The sequence below is a fragment of the Tachypleus tridentatus genome, chromosome 9, assembly GCF_004210375.1.
Source record: "Tachypleus tridentatus isolate NWPU-2018 chromosome 9, ASM421037v1, whole genome shotgun sequence".
Taxonomy (NCBI): Eukaryota; Metazoa; Arthropoda; class Merostomata; order Xiphosura; family Limulidae; genus Tachypleus; species Tachypleus tridentatus.
In genome coordinates, this window is record NC_134833.1 from 77,384,249 (window position 1) to 77,401,296 (window position 17,048).

General features: G+C 32.7%; 1 protein-coding gene across 5 annotated transcripts in view; it reads left to right on the forward strand.

Annotated features, from left to right (window-relative positions):
- The first annotated feature begins 9,807 nt into the window (after positions 1–9,807).
- The window catches only part of LOC143225545 (diacylglycerol kinase delta-like), a 133,791-nt gene continuing 126,550 nt past the window's right edge, over positions 9,808–17,048 (forward strand). For all 5 annotated transcript variants that reach the window (XM_076455189.1, XM_076455191.1, XM_076455190.1 and 2 more), the window contains exon 1: positions 9,808–9,957. In XM_076455189.1, coding sequence (XP_076311304.1) covers positions 9,808–9,957 — 150 coding nt within the window. The remainder of the gene's footprint in view (positions 9,958–17,048) is intronic.

Here is a 17,048-nt window from a genome sequence, read left to right on the forward strand (position 1 = left end):
CTTCATGAAGATAGTGACAACGTCGAAGTATAGTGCTGATTGTATCTTACGTGACGGATGTTATTATCACATATTTCATTTTAGAGCCGAACGCCCACCGAGTCCAGATCCAACTAGAAGAAACACTAACACAGATAAAGATAACTCGACCCGGAAGACTTCTACCCCCTCTGCTAGCAACACGCCAAGTTTCAGCAGTCCAAGAAAGAAAAATGACAGATCATGCCAGACTTCAATCCCAGTTTCACAGAATTCAACAACCAGCCAGACTAAATATATTACCAAGATAACAATCGACGCGTCAGTTCAAACAGAAAAACAAACTATCTCCACGCAGAAAACTCAAACCAAAATTACAAGAAGAAACAAAGCATTACAGACCAGCGAAGAACAACTCACCGAAGAACAGCCAGTTGTCACACCACCAAGACCACGTTTTTCACTTGCACCAATGAGCTTCAAGTGTGAAAACAAGTTCATGACGAAGATACTACCTGATCTACAAGACCGTAGCTAACAGTTTCCATGTATACCACCGTCACAGTCCACCAGTTTTTCTTTTCATTTTTTTTATTTTTACTTTTTATATTTTTTCTTTTCTCTTAATTTACTTTTGCTTTTTATTCCTATTTTTCTTCCCAGCTACTTCCGGGCACGGTCTGGGTAGATTTTTCGGCGCCCAGGCCGTGAAAGTGGGTTTTCTCGGGGTACTCCCGTTTCCCCCCACAGTGAAATCTCTGGCATAGGACCTGTAAGTCCCAGCCACATACTCACCTGATCCTGAAAAGAGCCGTTTATTCAGTTATAGTTTACAGTTTATCCAGCTATAGTTAATTTTAAATTAACTCGCCAGCCGCCAGAGTACTCAGTCCTTGGGCCAAGGTCTGGCTCACTTCACTTATGCTGCTCTCATCCAGTTCTCCCGTCTTTCTTATTACTTACAAATACACCATTCCACCTCAAAAATATCAAAACTAAAGTAAAGGAAAAAATCCCATGGAAATTTTAACAATTTCTCACGTGAGGGGACGAAGACAAACTACAACGTTTCTGAACACCCCAGTTGGAGAGAGAAATCTTCTGATCTCTCTCTCTCTCTAAACTAAACCCCTGCCACGTTAGTTTGCGTTTGCGTTTGTATTCTTAATGCAAGAGGATATCTAAGAAGGCTGTGTCTGAAACTGGGATAGTCAAGACTATGATTTATACGGAAGAAAAGACACACCAGCTGAAAATATGATGGTCCCATTATTTTCGTTTCTTTTGTTGAAGGAATATCTTGTAGTTTTGGCATTTGATCTATTCTTAATTATGTGACTTAATCTTGAAAAGTAATATCGCAATACGATCATTTTGGCTTCAAAATTGAAAATGAAAGAAAATTTAATATAGATTTTGTTTTTGAATAATTTTGATTGAGAAATAAGTTTGGTTGGTCTGTATAAACAAAACTACATTTAAACCTTGCAGGTATTAATAAATGTTTAGCTTACATATTATTTCTGAACAAGATAGTCATTATAAACGAATTTCATATTAAAGACGTACTTTTTGGGAACTACACGAATATAATTCTAGATGTATTGGTAAAATCAGGCATGATTTTACACTTGTATTCATATTATATTTAATTTGTACCGTAAGACAAATTGAACTTGTGATCAAAAAGGTTATAAAATCTTCTGAGTTAGAAGCATTAGCTTCTCAAGTACTTTGTCTTATTTCACTTACCAGCATAAAAGGTGTCTTCTTGCAAATTTATCACTTTTGCTATTAGACCCGCTCTCTTCCTTTATAATAACCAGACAATGGTAAAAACTCATGTGTAACTGAAATGATTAAACTCATTGATTGTTAGTTGTTGCCAGGGGCCAATACAGTCAGATGCTCAGCCTTGTTCCAAAATAAGCTAGAGGGATCACACAGTTGCTACTACATAAAGTAAATGTGTCATGGTGTCATAATAGCGAGTGGATTTATCATAAATAACGCAAAAAACGGCAAGTGCACTACAGACAGTTTGAAAGAAAGGGTGAGGTGATGGCCGGATTGGTCGTGATATATAAACTGACACTGCTGACTGAACTTATAACTTAACACAAATTGAGTTATCTTAGAGTTTTCAATCCTGACTTACTAATGGAGCCAAACCTACTGTTAATTGCCTTATGAGAAGAGTACAGTAAACTGCCTATCAAACCTTAGGACTACAGTCATCACATCAGAACTGTATTACCAACATGAAGTAGCATCTCTTAAATTCCTGCCTCGTTAATTATCAACTAGTGTTCCACGGTTCAGTCCCGGATGATCCTAAAAAATGGCCACCAGCTATCTAAGAAAATCATTAAAGAACCTAAAGTGTTCCCCAATCTAGTGGCAAACCAGCTTCGAGAGGCGGGTTGAATATATGTAAACAATTTTACAACTATATGTATCTTGTATTTTATCATTATTATTATTTCGTATTTATAACTGCTTTGATTTTTTGTTAATTTGCAAGTCAAAATTAAATGTCTTAATTTTGTTTGTATTTTTCAAATCTGTACTGCACCTTATTTTGTTGATGATATACAACTGTGGATAAAATTCGAGAAAACTTGTACAAGTATAATACTACTGTATGTTGTTTGTCCATGTACCTACTTCGCAAGATGTGGATGGATCTTCACCAAAACTGATGTGGAGACCTATTAGGTCCATGCAGGGTCGCATACAAATTTTCAGTTTTACGTTTCGCGGTTATGTTTGTTTGTTTTTAGAGTTTTTCACTAAACAGTTCTGCGCTTACTCTTCATGGGAACTTTTGTTTTTCTGCTCGACATCTGTGTACCTGAATAACACAGTAAAACTTCTTTTGTTGTCTTGTATTTTACTTTCTTATGCAACTTGGTAACGTGCCGTGGCAGATGCTATTCTCATAGAACCTGAGAATCAGGGTTTTTGCCTGCAAGGAGAACAGTACTCAACCACTACATGTCATTTAACGTGTAACTGACAATATTTTGTTTTATCGTGCTATAGAAATCCACCTAAGTAGTTCCAGCAGATGTAATATTGAGAAAACTTTACATTCAGCTGGATATTGATAGTTTGAGAACAATTCAGTGTGTTGCTAGAAATTTAGTTTTACCAACTACAATCTTATACTGAAGCCTAAACTCTTTACTGGTCATAATATAGGTTGGTCAGTGCTTACACTGCTGTTCTATTCAATTTTTGAGTTATAAGAATAGTAGTCCTTAATTTGACTGGCAAATAATTCTCTTCAGCCTTTAGAATTAAAAGTTTAGTTAACATTATACTTAGGAGGCATTTTGAACATTCATGTTCAACATGCTATTGAACTAGAGAAATTTATCAACGTTAACACAGCTCCAACTCTTACATTATTTGAGGTAAATCATTAGTATCTGTTCCTCTCTTCTGCTTTATAACACTAACTGATGATGAAACAAAATAGGAGATGTTGAGGGGAACATTTAGGTTTTCAACTCTTTCTCTAGATCACTTAAAGTTACACAGGTAGTTAGTACATTGTCTGCTTATTTTTATGGAGTCCAGACAGTTCTTTCAAAGTCAAGATAGTTAACAACGTCAGAAAAAAGCAGGACCTGGCCAGCAGCAACTTTAACAAAAGGGAGAAATATCTGTATTATTGTATCCCCGTCGCACCAAACATGCTCGCCCTTTCAGCCGTGGGGGAGTTATAATGTGACAGTCATTCGCACTATTTGTTTGTAAAAGAGTAGCCAAAGAGTTGGCGGTTGGTGGTGATGACTAGCTACATTCTTTCTAGTCTTACACTGTTAAATTAGGTATAGACTTTACAGACTCTTGTTTATTATACAGGCCCGGCATGGCCAAGCGTGTTAAAGCGTTCGACTCGTAATCTGAAAGTCGCGGGTTCGAATCCCCATCGCACCAAACATGCTCGCCCTTTCAGCCGTGGGGGCGTTATATTGTGACAGTCGATTCCACTATTCATTGGTAAAAGAGTAGCCCAAGAGTTGGCGCTGGGTGGTGATGACTAGTTGCCTTCCCCCTAGTCTTACACTGCAAAATTAGGTACGGCTATCGTAGATAGCCCTCGTATAGAGCGTGAAATTAAAAAAAAAAAAAACATCTCTATTTCAATATCAAAATAACCGAACCACTAATACGTTTGGCCCTTTTCATTATGCAATGTCATGAATAGGATGCTTTATTGTAATTTTAACTTCTACAGTTATTATTCCATCACAACAAATAATTACTCTTATCCTTATACATACCAGTACCCTGAATCTTAATTTCGTGCAGAAATTGGGTAACTATGTACTATACTTATCCTTGAATTACCACATGTAAATCTGAATACTCCGCGTGTGGCCTAGTAGTTAGTGTAGCTTATAATCCGTGGTTCATGTCATGATACCCCCACCCTCCAAAAAAAATTGTGTTGCGCAGTTTTGAGCCATGAGTACAGACACGGGAGTAGGGGGACTTGCTGAAGTTGAAGCTACCCAAGAATGTGCCTTAGTTTTCCCTGTGGCTGCCGCACCCAACGTGAAGTGTTTACTATTAAAACTAATTCACTTTCTAACTACTACAGTATGTACGTCCACAAGACGTGAAGAATAATCTTATCAATTTCATGTCTGGTCCACCTCATTCTCATCACTGGAAAGAGGCTGTGTTCAAATTAAGAACGTCTATGGCAGTTATTCCACAGAATCTTTCACATCTTAATTATCTTCCATTCATCAAAGAGTATGCTACGCATTACGATATCGAATAGCGTAAAACTAAGTTAAATTGTAATTTAATTTTAAAGTCAAATAAATGTCGATATGTATCCAATTTATGATATTTACCAACAAGATTAATACACAAATTTTCTTTCTTTATTAATACAAAGAGCTTTAAATATACAAAGAATAATACAGTTTATAATAACTGTCATTACAAATAATAATTTATATACAAAAGTTTTACAAACAATACCGAGTCTTCTATCTGATTCGGAACGTCATTGATATCCTATCGAGGGTTCATGATGAGTGAATTAATTTAAAGTTTATATAGGCAGAGTTCATTTAACGGGGAGCTTGCTAGTTCCTTGTTGATCACATGTTAATCTACTGAAGTTAAACAATTTGTAATGTTCGAAATCTATAAAGGTTCCTGGTAAAAATCTTTGAAACACCTATTAACAAGCGTTAATTACAATTATAGCTTCCGAGGTTTATAATATACCAACTATAGCAAACCAATGTGTACTGTCTTTTGGTGCGTTGTGTTGGTTAACTTTCCAGGCATGAGGTAATTTTCAGAAATTTTAGCCTAGACAACAATACTGACGATACGCTAGTGCTTTCGTACACAAATATATTGTTAATTCTTACACTCGAGAATCTTCTGCAACTTTGGTGAAAAGACGAGAATTTTGCAATATATATTTATATATATTTTGTTTGTTTGTTGAGAATTAAACACAAATCCACACAATGAGCTATCTGTACTCTACTCACTACGGGTATCAAAACCCGGGTTTTTAGCCACTATAAGTTACATGCATTTCTAAGTATATATTAAACTAACACAAACATTGATATTAAAATAGATATATAATGGTAAATCCGTCACAAGTCACACAATAACGGGCCTGGCATGGCCATGTGGTTAGGACGCTTCACTCTTAATCCGAAGGTAGCGGGTTCGAATTATTTCATTTGTGGTGGCGTTATTATGTTACGGTCAATCCCACTATTCGTTGGTAAAAGAGCAGTCCAAGAGTTGTCCGTGGGTGGTAATGACTGGCTGCCTTCTCTTTAGTCTTACACTGTTAAATCAGGGACGGCTTGTGCATATATAACCCTTCGAGAAATTCAAAAACCAAAATTCTCTTAGAAGAATTATATTTTTTTTACTATTCCTTATAGATGCTGGAATATTCTTAAAAAAGGGACCTGCACAGATCAGTCATGAAAATAATATCAAATCGAAAAAAAGAAATAACTTTGTCTTGGATTACATTCAATCATAATATCACCAGGCCTTCACATACTGCCACTCTATTCACGTCTTATTAATGAAAATAAAAGTATAATTTTATATTTCACTATTTCTACTCACCACATGACCAGAAGGTCAAACATACTGCTGAGACGTGCTTCAATGAATTATCGAGTCTTGTCTGTTTTGTTCGTTTTTTAATTTCGCGAAAAGTTACACGAGAACTATCTGCGCCAGCCGTCCCTAATTTAGCAGTGTAAGACCAGAGGGAAGGCAGCGAGTCATCACCATCCACCGCCAACTCTTGGGCTACTTTTTTACCAACGAATAGTGGGATTGATCTTAACATTATAACGCCCCCCACGGCTGAAAGGGCGAGTATGTTTGATGTGATGGGGATTCGAACCCGTGACCCTTGGATTACAAGTCGAGTGCCTTAACCACCTGGGCCTATTATCAAGTCATAAGATTATATTATTTCGGGTCTCCCGCTGGGACAGCGTTAAATCTAAGGATTTACAGCTTTAAAATCAGGGGTTCAGTTCCCCGTGGTGGACACAGCAGATAGCCTGATGTGGCTTTGCTGTAAGAGAAACACACACAAATACACCTATTGTTTCTGAAGTTGTGGCTAAAAGAAAAAAAGAGCAAAATTGTCGCAGTTTAGCATGGGTACATAGGTATTTGGAACCTGTCAATGACGTTAGACGCCTGTGCTGGAATTTTGAAAAAACAATTATACATTAAGTTTATTCATATTCTAAGTTATGGAGAGGTTTAATTTAAATACCTACATGTAACAACATTAAATATTTCCTAATGAGCTGAAAGCAAAGAAACTATTATCCGCATATGTTTTAAAGATATAGAAAACCTCGCACATTTATGCGAACAAACCATACTGTATTGCACTATTTGTTTACACAAAACTACGTAACTACAAAAATACATTGATAAAACCATGCAATTATTTTTTATATTCTCTGTAGTAAGATTATGATGATACATAATTCTCAATAACGAACAACCTATATTAATGATTCAGACAATATTAAAACACGTATCAGAATATACTAGAACCTACAGACACAGAAAAGTGCTTTTCTATACATTCATGAGCTGCTATCTAACACTTAAGAAGTAGAAAAATGAAAACTGAATGCGAAAAGATTAAATGCAAAGAACATTCTATATCCTGAGCTTACTGGCAAAATGAGAGATCCAAAATTTAGGTTGGTGAATGACAGTGTTAGAGAAATGTTAATTTCAATAACCTGGATTATGTAGTTTGAGCTGTGACAGCGAAGATTATCCAAATATATTTTAATGTGATATAAGAAAAATCTAAACTGTACAACTTTTCTGCATTGTTTTGTGTTGATAGCCAAATAAGGAATTCAAAGTTGCTTCATCGCAAATATGAAAAAAAGTGTCAACTGTGTAGGTTTTGATTTTGTTTTGTGGTATTACTGAAATAAGCGATCTGAAATTTGTTGAAAATGATTATGAAAGAGAGATTCTGTAATTTGCTTTGGATTTGCATGTTTGTTGTTTGGTGCAGAACTACACAATGGGCTAAAGTGGTATGTCCTGTGTTTGATGTTTGTTATATAGCAAAGCCACATTAGGCTATCTACGCTGTTCAGCGCGGGAAATCGAATCTCGGATTTTAGCGTTGTAAGTTCGGAAATTTATCGCCGTCTCACTGGGAGAGATGTGCTGCGTCCTCATGAGTATTGAAACCCGAGGTTTAATAATATAAGCCTTCAGACGTAACACTGAGCAAATGTGACTGTGCTACTGGAAAAGAGCGAACATAAAGTCGTTATTGGTGTAATTTTATTCCTGTTAAACAAAAATTATTTTTATTTTTGTTTATTATAAATTTACTACATAATATATTTGTTCTTTCACGTAACAGGACGAATAAATACAAAAAATATGGAACATCCTTTTCTTGTCCTGAAAGTGGAAATTAAAGTATTGAAAACTAAAAGCTTTAGATCACTTAATCAACGATACTATAAGAAACAAAATTTGATACCGTCATCAAGAATTTGATAACGTTTTTGTAACCTTTAGTTGGCTCAATTATAGAGGCTTCTCTTAACGAAGCTTACTACATTTTAAAGGAAAGAACAATGCTAATATTTATTTTATTTATAAACTAACCTTTCAGTTGTTAAGTCACAAGTCTAATATCTTATAGCGTCAAAATTTGGGTTTTGGTACTTGCGATGAGCACTACACAGATAGCTCGTTGTGTAATTATGTGCTTCATAACAAACAAAAGTTAAAAATGTATAAGTGTGATGAATATGTTTTGGCTTATATATCGTCGGATATTAAATAATTTTATATCTAAAGGGGATAATTAAATTACACTTGCGGATAACACTAACTAAATTTTATCGTTTCGACTGAAAATTAAAAAAAAAACTGTTGAAACTTTCTGGTACTAAGAAATCATGTAAGACCAAAAGTTAGAAATGTTATAAAAAAGAAGGTCGATAATGAGTTTCTTGTGTGTAATACCTCCAATAATAATGGTTTTATTTATTTTATTGTATAGTTGGAAGTGTGGAATATTGTACTGAAACTTGGGTTGTCTTGAGTCACAAGTAATACATGTGTATTAAAAGGCAATAAAATATTCTGTATTTGCAAATTATAAACTTTTTCATTACTTAATTTAGCAGTGATTGATTAGAGGAAATCCAGCTAGGCATCACCACCCTCCGCTAATTCTTGGGATACTCTTTCACCAATAAATAATGGGATTGATCGATCGTAATAATGCCTCCAAGGTTGAAATGGTGAACATGTTTGACGACATAGTGTTTGAAATCGCGACCTCCAGATTGTAATAACCATTACATTATGCCAAGCTCCTCAGTAGCAAGACTGAGAGTTTAAAACGCTAGGAATTTTGGTTCACTTCCTGCGGTGGGCACAGAGAGATAGTCCATTGTGCAATTTTGCATTTAACAACAAACTAATAAACAATTAACAGTATAGGTTTATTATATTTTATGTATAACTAGCTGGAAAATCTGTCTTCTGGATGTAAGTTATGTAAATTTATGATTAATAAAAGATTATCTTAGGACATGAAAAGTTACTTCCCTTATATGTAATTGTAAAAAACGCAGGAACGCTCATAACAACTGCAAAACATAAAAATGTGAAACCGCAAGTTTGCATGTATCTCCGCACAGATCAAACAAATCTTCATGCCAAATATCGTGAAGATCTCTCAACAGAAGGCTAAATAGTGGTCAAAACCCCAAAAACGCCCATAAAAACTACAAAACGCAAAATTTATATATATCTCTCCACGAATTCAATGAACCATCCTATCAAATTTGGTGAAGGTCCCGTGAGATAGTGGTTAAAAATAACAAGTCCTTAAAAACAGAAGAACAGAAAAAAAAATGTGTATGTATCTTTCCATGGAGCTAACGAACCTTCATACCAATTTTGGTTAATATCCTTTCCATTTTGCGATGTAGTTACAAGAACATAAACAGACACCATATGATATTCATATAGATAAGCATATGCTAATAAAATTACCTCAAGTAAAATGCCACTTAATTTTCATTTTAATTATTTTTGATAAATGTATTGCTATTGCAATATATGATGATTTAAGTTTTTTCTTGACTATACAAGATTTATTTTGATGCTTTTTGAATTAGTTAACTCCTAAATTATTAATGAAAAAAATTGAAGTCTTATGTGTATTAGAGCAGACGACAACAGTACTTGCTGCCATCTAGTGAGTTATATTTATGTAGTCGAGGGAAAATGGCGACTGGGCTAGGTACAGCAGGAAGTGTGTCTGAAAAGTGTGGGTCTGATGTCCCGTCTGAGGATTCATCAGAGAGTGAAGGCGATGGGGAACCCTCAAAATCATTCCATAGACGGATATCTACCTCTAAAGCTATCAAAAATGGCGTAAGTTTTCCTTAACTTTGCACTTTAATGTTTGTAAAACGTATACGTTCGTGTGGTCGATAGTTGGCCCCGAGTCTTTACCAGTTAACGCAGGAGTGCCGTGACTGAGTGTTATTTAGCCATGACCATGTGTTGCTTTTTAGTTTTATCATCACGCAGATAAATATTGACGTGTGAGAAAGAGAATATCGTAACCTAGTTATTTTAATAGCTCTTGACTAGTTCAGTTTAATTATTAATTTCATTCTGTTGGTAAGTTTAAGTTCAGAAAAGTGCGTTATTTAATAAATTAATTCACAGACATTTATACGAGCAATAGGATATCGATACTAAAATTACGAAATTGAGGAGGAAATAAATTGCTGGTTTTCTTGTTTATCATAGTAATGTTACTATTACTGTTTCGAATTAACTGGACACACCTGGAAAAATAATTTTCTATTAGTTGTAGAGTTGTATTTTGCAAGGCTGAATGATTTCTGTATTTTAGAATAGAAATGTGTTTTTTAAGTTCCCAAAAATGTTAAGCATAGTATATTCAAGATAGCGAAGGGCACATTATGTTAACTAATGAAATAAAATGGTCCTAATTATTCTACATCCAGTTGTTCTGATCACATTTAAAAAAAAAAAAAGGCTTTTTAAAAGTATAGATAAACTGTCATGTTACGACTTCCCAAAATATTTATAGAACTCAGCATTAATATGTATGTACTGGATTGAAATGTTAATTTTTTAAAAATATTATTGCTATGTGTTAATTGGATTGTTTAAAATCATGTTAAAATATATTTTGTGTATAAATACTGATGAAGTATAATGGTTTAATACAGAGGATTATTCTTTTAACTATTTCTAAAGACATATCATGAAATGTTTATGAAATTTAGAGGAAAAAATGGTATGCTTAAGAACACTGATAGGGCCATATTCTCTAAATATCTTTGATTAGCTGTAATGAAAACAGTATCAAATGTTCAATATTTAGTTGATAAGGTCAGGTATTAGGATAATTTATTACAATTTAAAACTTATTTAAAGTAAATTAACTATATAATGTATATGTAAAGTAATTTAAAAGTAATATGTATATTAACAGTTTTCTTTCAACAAAATGGCTTCATATCTGCATTCAACACATATGACTTGATTGCTTATTGACATTTTAAATTTAACTTATGAGTTGGGTAAAAATTAGATGCACAGTAAGTTTTATATTTGCATTGTAGATTAGAGAACAAAGTTTTATATAGAATCATTCAAGCAACATTTGTAGCATAATCTATATCATTATCTTGTAGTTTATAACTTTTTGTGAGAAAATGATTCTTTAATGTAGTGTACTGTCAAAATAAAATAAGTAGTATTGTACTAGAGGTCAGTAAAAGTTTATTTATTAGAGATTCTTCTTATTCTTCTTTCAGAGAATTTCACCATCATAGAATAAAGCATTAATTTTTTTCACTTCTGTAAAGACAAAACTTTTTGTAAGAGTTGAATACATACTCCTTATTTGTTGAACAGGGAAGAAATAATCTCATAAATCACTTATTGGAATAAATTTGATCCCTGTGAGACTATGTTTAAAAACAATTTAAATGCCAGATGAATTTGTAGTTTCATGCAGTTACTTTGAATAACAGTCTCTTACTATGGTAGGCAAACTTACTTCTAACAAGGATCCTTAAAATTCAGAGAACTTTTAATTTCCCTTCCTCTTCAGTCTAAGTTAACAGTTATTAAAACATAGATACACATCCATACAGATATATTAATTTCAACATTAAAAAAACACCTGAAGTTGAAACATCTCCATACATATTTTCTCAAGAAATTCTGTGTTAATGATCTGTATATTACATCAGTAACATATTGTCATACTGGTAAAAGTTTTTATTGTGATTTTACAGCATTGGAGTTTGCAGGAATTTATATATTTCTGTGTTCTAATATAAAGTAATTATTGTAATACAGCAATTCATGAACTTTTATAGCCAGCTCAAAATATATTTTTGCAGTGTCTTGCACACAGAATGTAAAAGAGGAATTGATACAATGTGAATTCTTTCTGGGATTGTTATCAGTTTGATAAAGATCATATATATATGTATTTAAATTGAATGTAAGAGCTTGATTTAAATTCTTATGTCATCCATATCTAAGAACTTGAATGTTTTTCTCTGTGATATTATTTGTAGATCAAGAGTTAAAAACTCTTAAAAAGAGATTTGCATGTTTATATCATATTTATACATTATGTGAGTTGTTTTATATAATTTCCATAGTGATGTCCATTTTGTAATTTAAGTAACTTTGCAAGATTAGATGAGATTACAGCAATGTGAGGAATATCTACTTTGATATAGATGGATATGTGAGTTTGGTGGTATATACCAACCAGAGCATTGTTTATGTAGGTGGATCTAATGGTTGGAGTAGCTTTTACTGTAATAATGTATTACACATGAATTGTGTGTATGTATGTGTGTAAACATACATAGATTCTTTATTACAATTTTATAATTTTATTTTAAAGCATAAAGCACTTAATTTGCACACAATTTATTAAAATATTTGCAATTTTAGATTTCTATAGATTGAATCATGATCAACATGTCACTTCATTACAGAAGATTTTCTGATTGAGTTTTGTCACTGAACTGATTTGGTGTATACCAACCAGAGCATTGTTTGTGTAGGTGGATCTAATGGTTGGAGTAGCTTTTACTGTAATAATGTATTACACATTAATTGTGTGTATGTGTGTGTGTGTAAACAAACATAGATTCTTCATTACGATTTTATAATTTTGTTTTAAAGCATAAAGCACTTAATTTGTATACAATTTATTAAAATATTTGCAATTTTAGATTTCTATAGATTGAATCATGATCAACATGTCACTTCATTACAGAAGATTTTCTGATTGAGTTTTCTTACTGAACTGATTTTAAGCTGTTAAGCCATTTTTAGTCTGTGATTTTTGTGTAACATTGTTTCTCAATTTGTTTAGTGTTTTTCTGAGGCATTTTATTTTCTAACTTGTCCTGTATTATGTAGGCGTAATAAATGCAGTGTGTTGGGAGAGTGAAACTATGGCAAATAAAAAGGGAGGATACACAAATATAAAGGAAAGTGTGGATCAATGCAGCATGTTGGGAGAGTGAAACTATGGCAAATAAAAAGGGAGGATACACACAGATATAAAGGAAAGTGTGGATCAATGCAGCATGTTGGGAGAATGAAAATATGGGAGAGAACACAAAATATAAAGGAAAGTGTGGATCAATGCAGCATGTTGGGAGAGGATAGCAAATAAAAAGGGAGGATACACACAAATATAAAGGAAAGTGTGGATCAATGCAGCGTGTTGGGAGAGTAAAAATATGGCAAATAAAAAGGGAGGATACACACAAATATAAATGAAAGTGTGGGTCAATGCAGCATGTTGGGAGAATGAAAATATGGCAAATAAAAAGGGAGAATACACACAGATATAAAGGAAAGTGTGGATCAATGCAGCATGTTGGGAGAGTAAAAATATAGCAAATAAAAAGGGAGGATACACACAAATATAAAGGAAAGTGTGGATCAATGCAGCATGTTGGGAGAATGAAAATATGGCAAATAAAAAGGGAGAATACACACAGATATAAAAGAAAGTGTGGATCAATGCAGCGTGTTGGGAGAGTAAAGATATGGCAAATAAAAAGGGAGGATACACAAATATAAATGAAAGTGTGGATCAATGCAATATGTTGGGAGAGTGAAAATATGGCAAATAAAAAGGTAGAATACACACAAATATCAAGGAAAGTGTGGATTAATGCAGTATGCTGGGAGAGTGAAACTATGGCAAATAAAAAGGTAGAATACACACAAATATCAAGGAAAATGTGGATTAATGCAGTATGCTGGGAGAGTGAAACTATGGCAAATAAAAAGGGAGGATACACACTTATAAAGGAAAGTGTGGATCAATGCAGCATGTTGGGAGAGTGAAACTATGGCAAATGAAAAGGGAGGATAAACACAAATATAAAGGAAAGTGTAGATCAATGCAGTATGTTAAAAGTATGTTTTAAATCTATATTTTGATAGAACAAGCTGAAAAATGTTTCATCATGACAAGGAAACCATTTATACATATTGTTTAACTGTTAGCAAAATATTGTAAATAGCTACAAATAATGCTATGAAACTATTCAATATCAGCATTATGAAATGTTTTGGATAGTGTTTATTTTAAAGATTAAAAATATTTAAAGAGTGAACTGCTTTAAAGCCTTTTATTGTGGAATTCTTGCTTTCATAGAAAGTGCATTGGAAGTTGTAAAGTATTATATAATGTACTTGATGCTTTATACTAAATACTGACACAATCAAGCAAAGGAGCCAAGTAGTAAACATGTTTTGAGTTGAATTTGTTAAAATACTTTGTATACCAGTTGTGAGGTTGATTTAATAGTTTAGTGCAAGAGGAAGACAGTTTTAAAAGATAAATTATGAAGAAAGTAAAATACCAATAAAAGTGTTCCCCAAATTAAGATGCTGTAGATAATTTAGATTGTGATTTTAATCATAAAAATGTTCAACAAAAGTTTAAATTTCTGCCAGCAATAACTGCTCAGAAATAATGAATTTTTTTTTTCATTCTATGCATTGCTGTGTATTGTTTGAATTCCTCAGCAGGTGGTAAATTCAGCCATTATTGATAATGCTATTGAGTCTGTAGACAGGAGTAGCTTATGCAGCTTAAATAATGATAGTACTACAAACAGTATTATGTTAAGAAAAATCTGCCAAATTGGTAATGTGAATAAAATTACTGTAACCCTATTTGTTTGTATAGTTGATGAAAGGGTATTAACCATCTGTATGGGTTGGAGTCAAAGTGTGCATGCCCAAACTTGTATAGTGCCATTCAACATGGTATTATGAATTTGGTGTCAGAATTATGAACTTTTCATATTACTCTGTGTTGTTAATCTCAGAATAGTTCCTTAGATTAAGGAAAATGCTGAACACTATGCAAGGATACTGAAAAAAAATATGTTTTTAGGAAGTTGTATAGGTTATGTAAATACAATACAATTTGCAAACTGATGGACAAAACAACTTTTCACATGAATGTCACTTGTTTTCTGACTTGTTAGTCTCAGTTGCACTGACTTCTTCATTTCACAGACAAAGCTTTAGCACAAATAAAATTCATCAAAACATTTTTCTGTGTGCAACAGATTTCTTTTGTTTACTAAGTCCTTGCCACTGTTCATGAAGATACATTTTTTAAATTTGGAACTGTAGTTAACATTACTTTTTCAGTGGATTAACCCTGTACACATTTACTTAATCATACAAGCCAATGCATTTATATTTGGCTATTTGATCTTTTTTTGTTTTTAGGTGATTAAATCAATTAGTGTCATATAAAATAATGGATTATATAAAATTACAATTAAATAGAAATTAGTGTTTACACTCCCTACCCTTTCCAATTATCCTAAAAATTAATTAATGAGAATCAAGAATAAGTACATTGTCATGAAAATAAATAACTGGTCAAAATTATTGTTTCTGATATAACTATTTACAGTTTCAGCTATCCAGTAATCAAAATACTGCTATTATGATATTTCATTATTATTTTCAGTAATTCAAATTTATTTACCTTACATTGTCATGCCTTGTAAAAGTAATCAAGTAATTGAAATTAGGGCATCCAATTTTTACTGTTTTTGATTTTTCTAACTATCTATGTTATTGAAACATTGCTATTGTGTTTGTTGTTGTTAAGTGCAAAACTACACAATGGGCTATCAGTGGACATTGAAACCTGATTATTACCCTTTTTTTTGTATTAATGACCAGTGCATACAAATATTTGTTTGCTTAGATGATGTACTAATTGATTAATTAAATGGCCATGAATAATTGGTCAGTAAATTCCACTAATTATAAAATTCTACTTTGGACAAATTGATCACATTTCAGTTTTTTTTAAATATTATTTTGTATACACGATAAATTAAAAGGGAAAGTGAAGAAATATAAATGTTAAATGTTTGACATTTTGTAAGTTATACAATCAATTGTATCTTGCATTTACTGTAAAGAATATTTGAAAACTAAGCTTATTTACAGGTGCAAAGCAGGTAGTTTTTTACAAAAGTAAAAGTGTTGAGATGCTGATAAATTATGATTATGAACTGCATCATAAAAACATCTACTGTACCCTACACTTAATAACAACAGTTGAGAGTAAGTTCCTGGTTGACAGAACATAACTGAGTTCACTCTAGGGGAATAATTTATACATAAATCATTCGTGCATTAAATTTGTAAATGCAATAAAGATTAAGCAGTTAGAACAATCTGAGAATTAGAGCAGTTTTGCTACAAAAGAGAGAATTGTTTGCAGTGCTTAGGTTATTTCAGAATAAAATTACAAATGTAGAATATTTTATACTTAATGAAAAGTGTCAAAAGTTATAACAATTTTTCTGCTTCTACAATATGATGCTTTAAAATAAGGATTTGTTTAGATTTTTTAAATTGGAAATACTATTAATTTAAATTGAAAAACGTTGTGAGATCTAGTGTTAGTAGTTCAGACATTCATACATTATTTTTAGAACTTAGACTGGTTATGGAAGCACAAGAAGGAGCAGTTCATATTTACAGATCTTCTGGGTTTAATGTTTACAGACACAAATCTTTGTCTATTTTATAAGCTCACATCTCAAGTGTTTTTAAAGTGTGCATAGATAAATAATCTGATGACAGCCAACTCAGCAAAAGAAATAATAGTTGATAGCCAAGTGAGTGTAGATAGTTTTCTGGGTAACAGCTTAGTGTGTGTAAGTGTTAACTGAGATAAATAAATAAATGATGGTAACTACCTCTAAATGACAAAAAATGTTTATACACACACACACACACACACACAGTGATAGTGAAAACCAAAAACAATATTGTTGTGATAGTCAAGTTTGAAGAGAGAGTACTAATCTAATGATAGTTGGGTCTGAAGAGAAAGTAACACTTTGTTGATAGCAAAGCCAAAAGAGAAAATAACATTCTAGTGATAG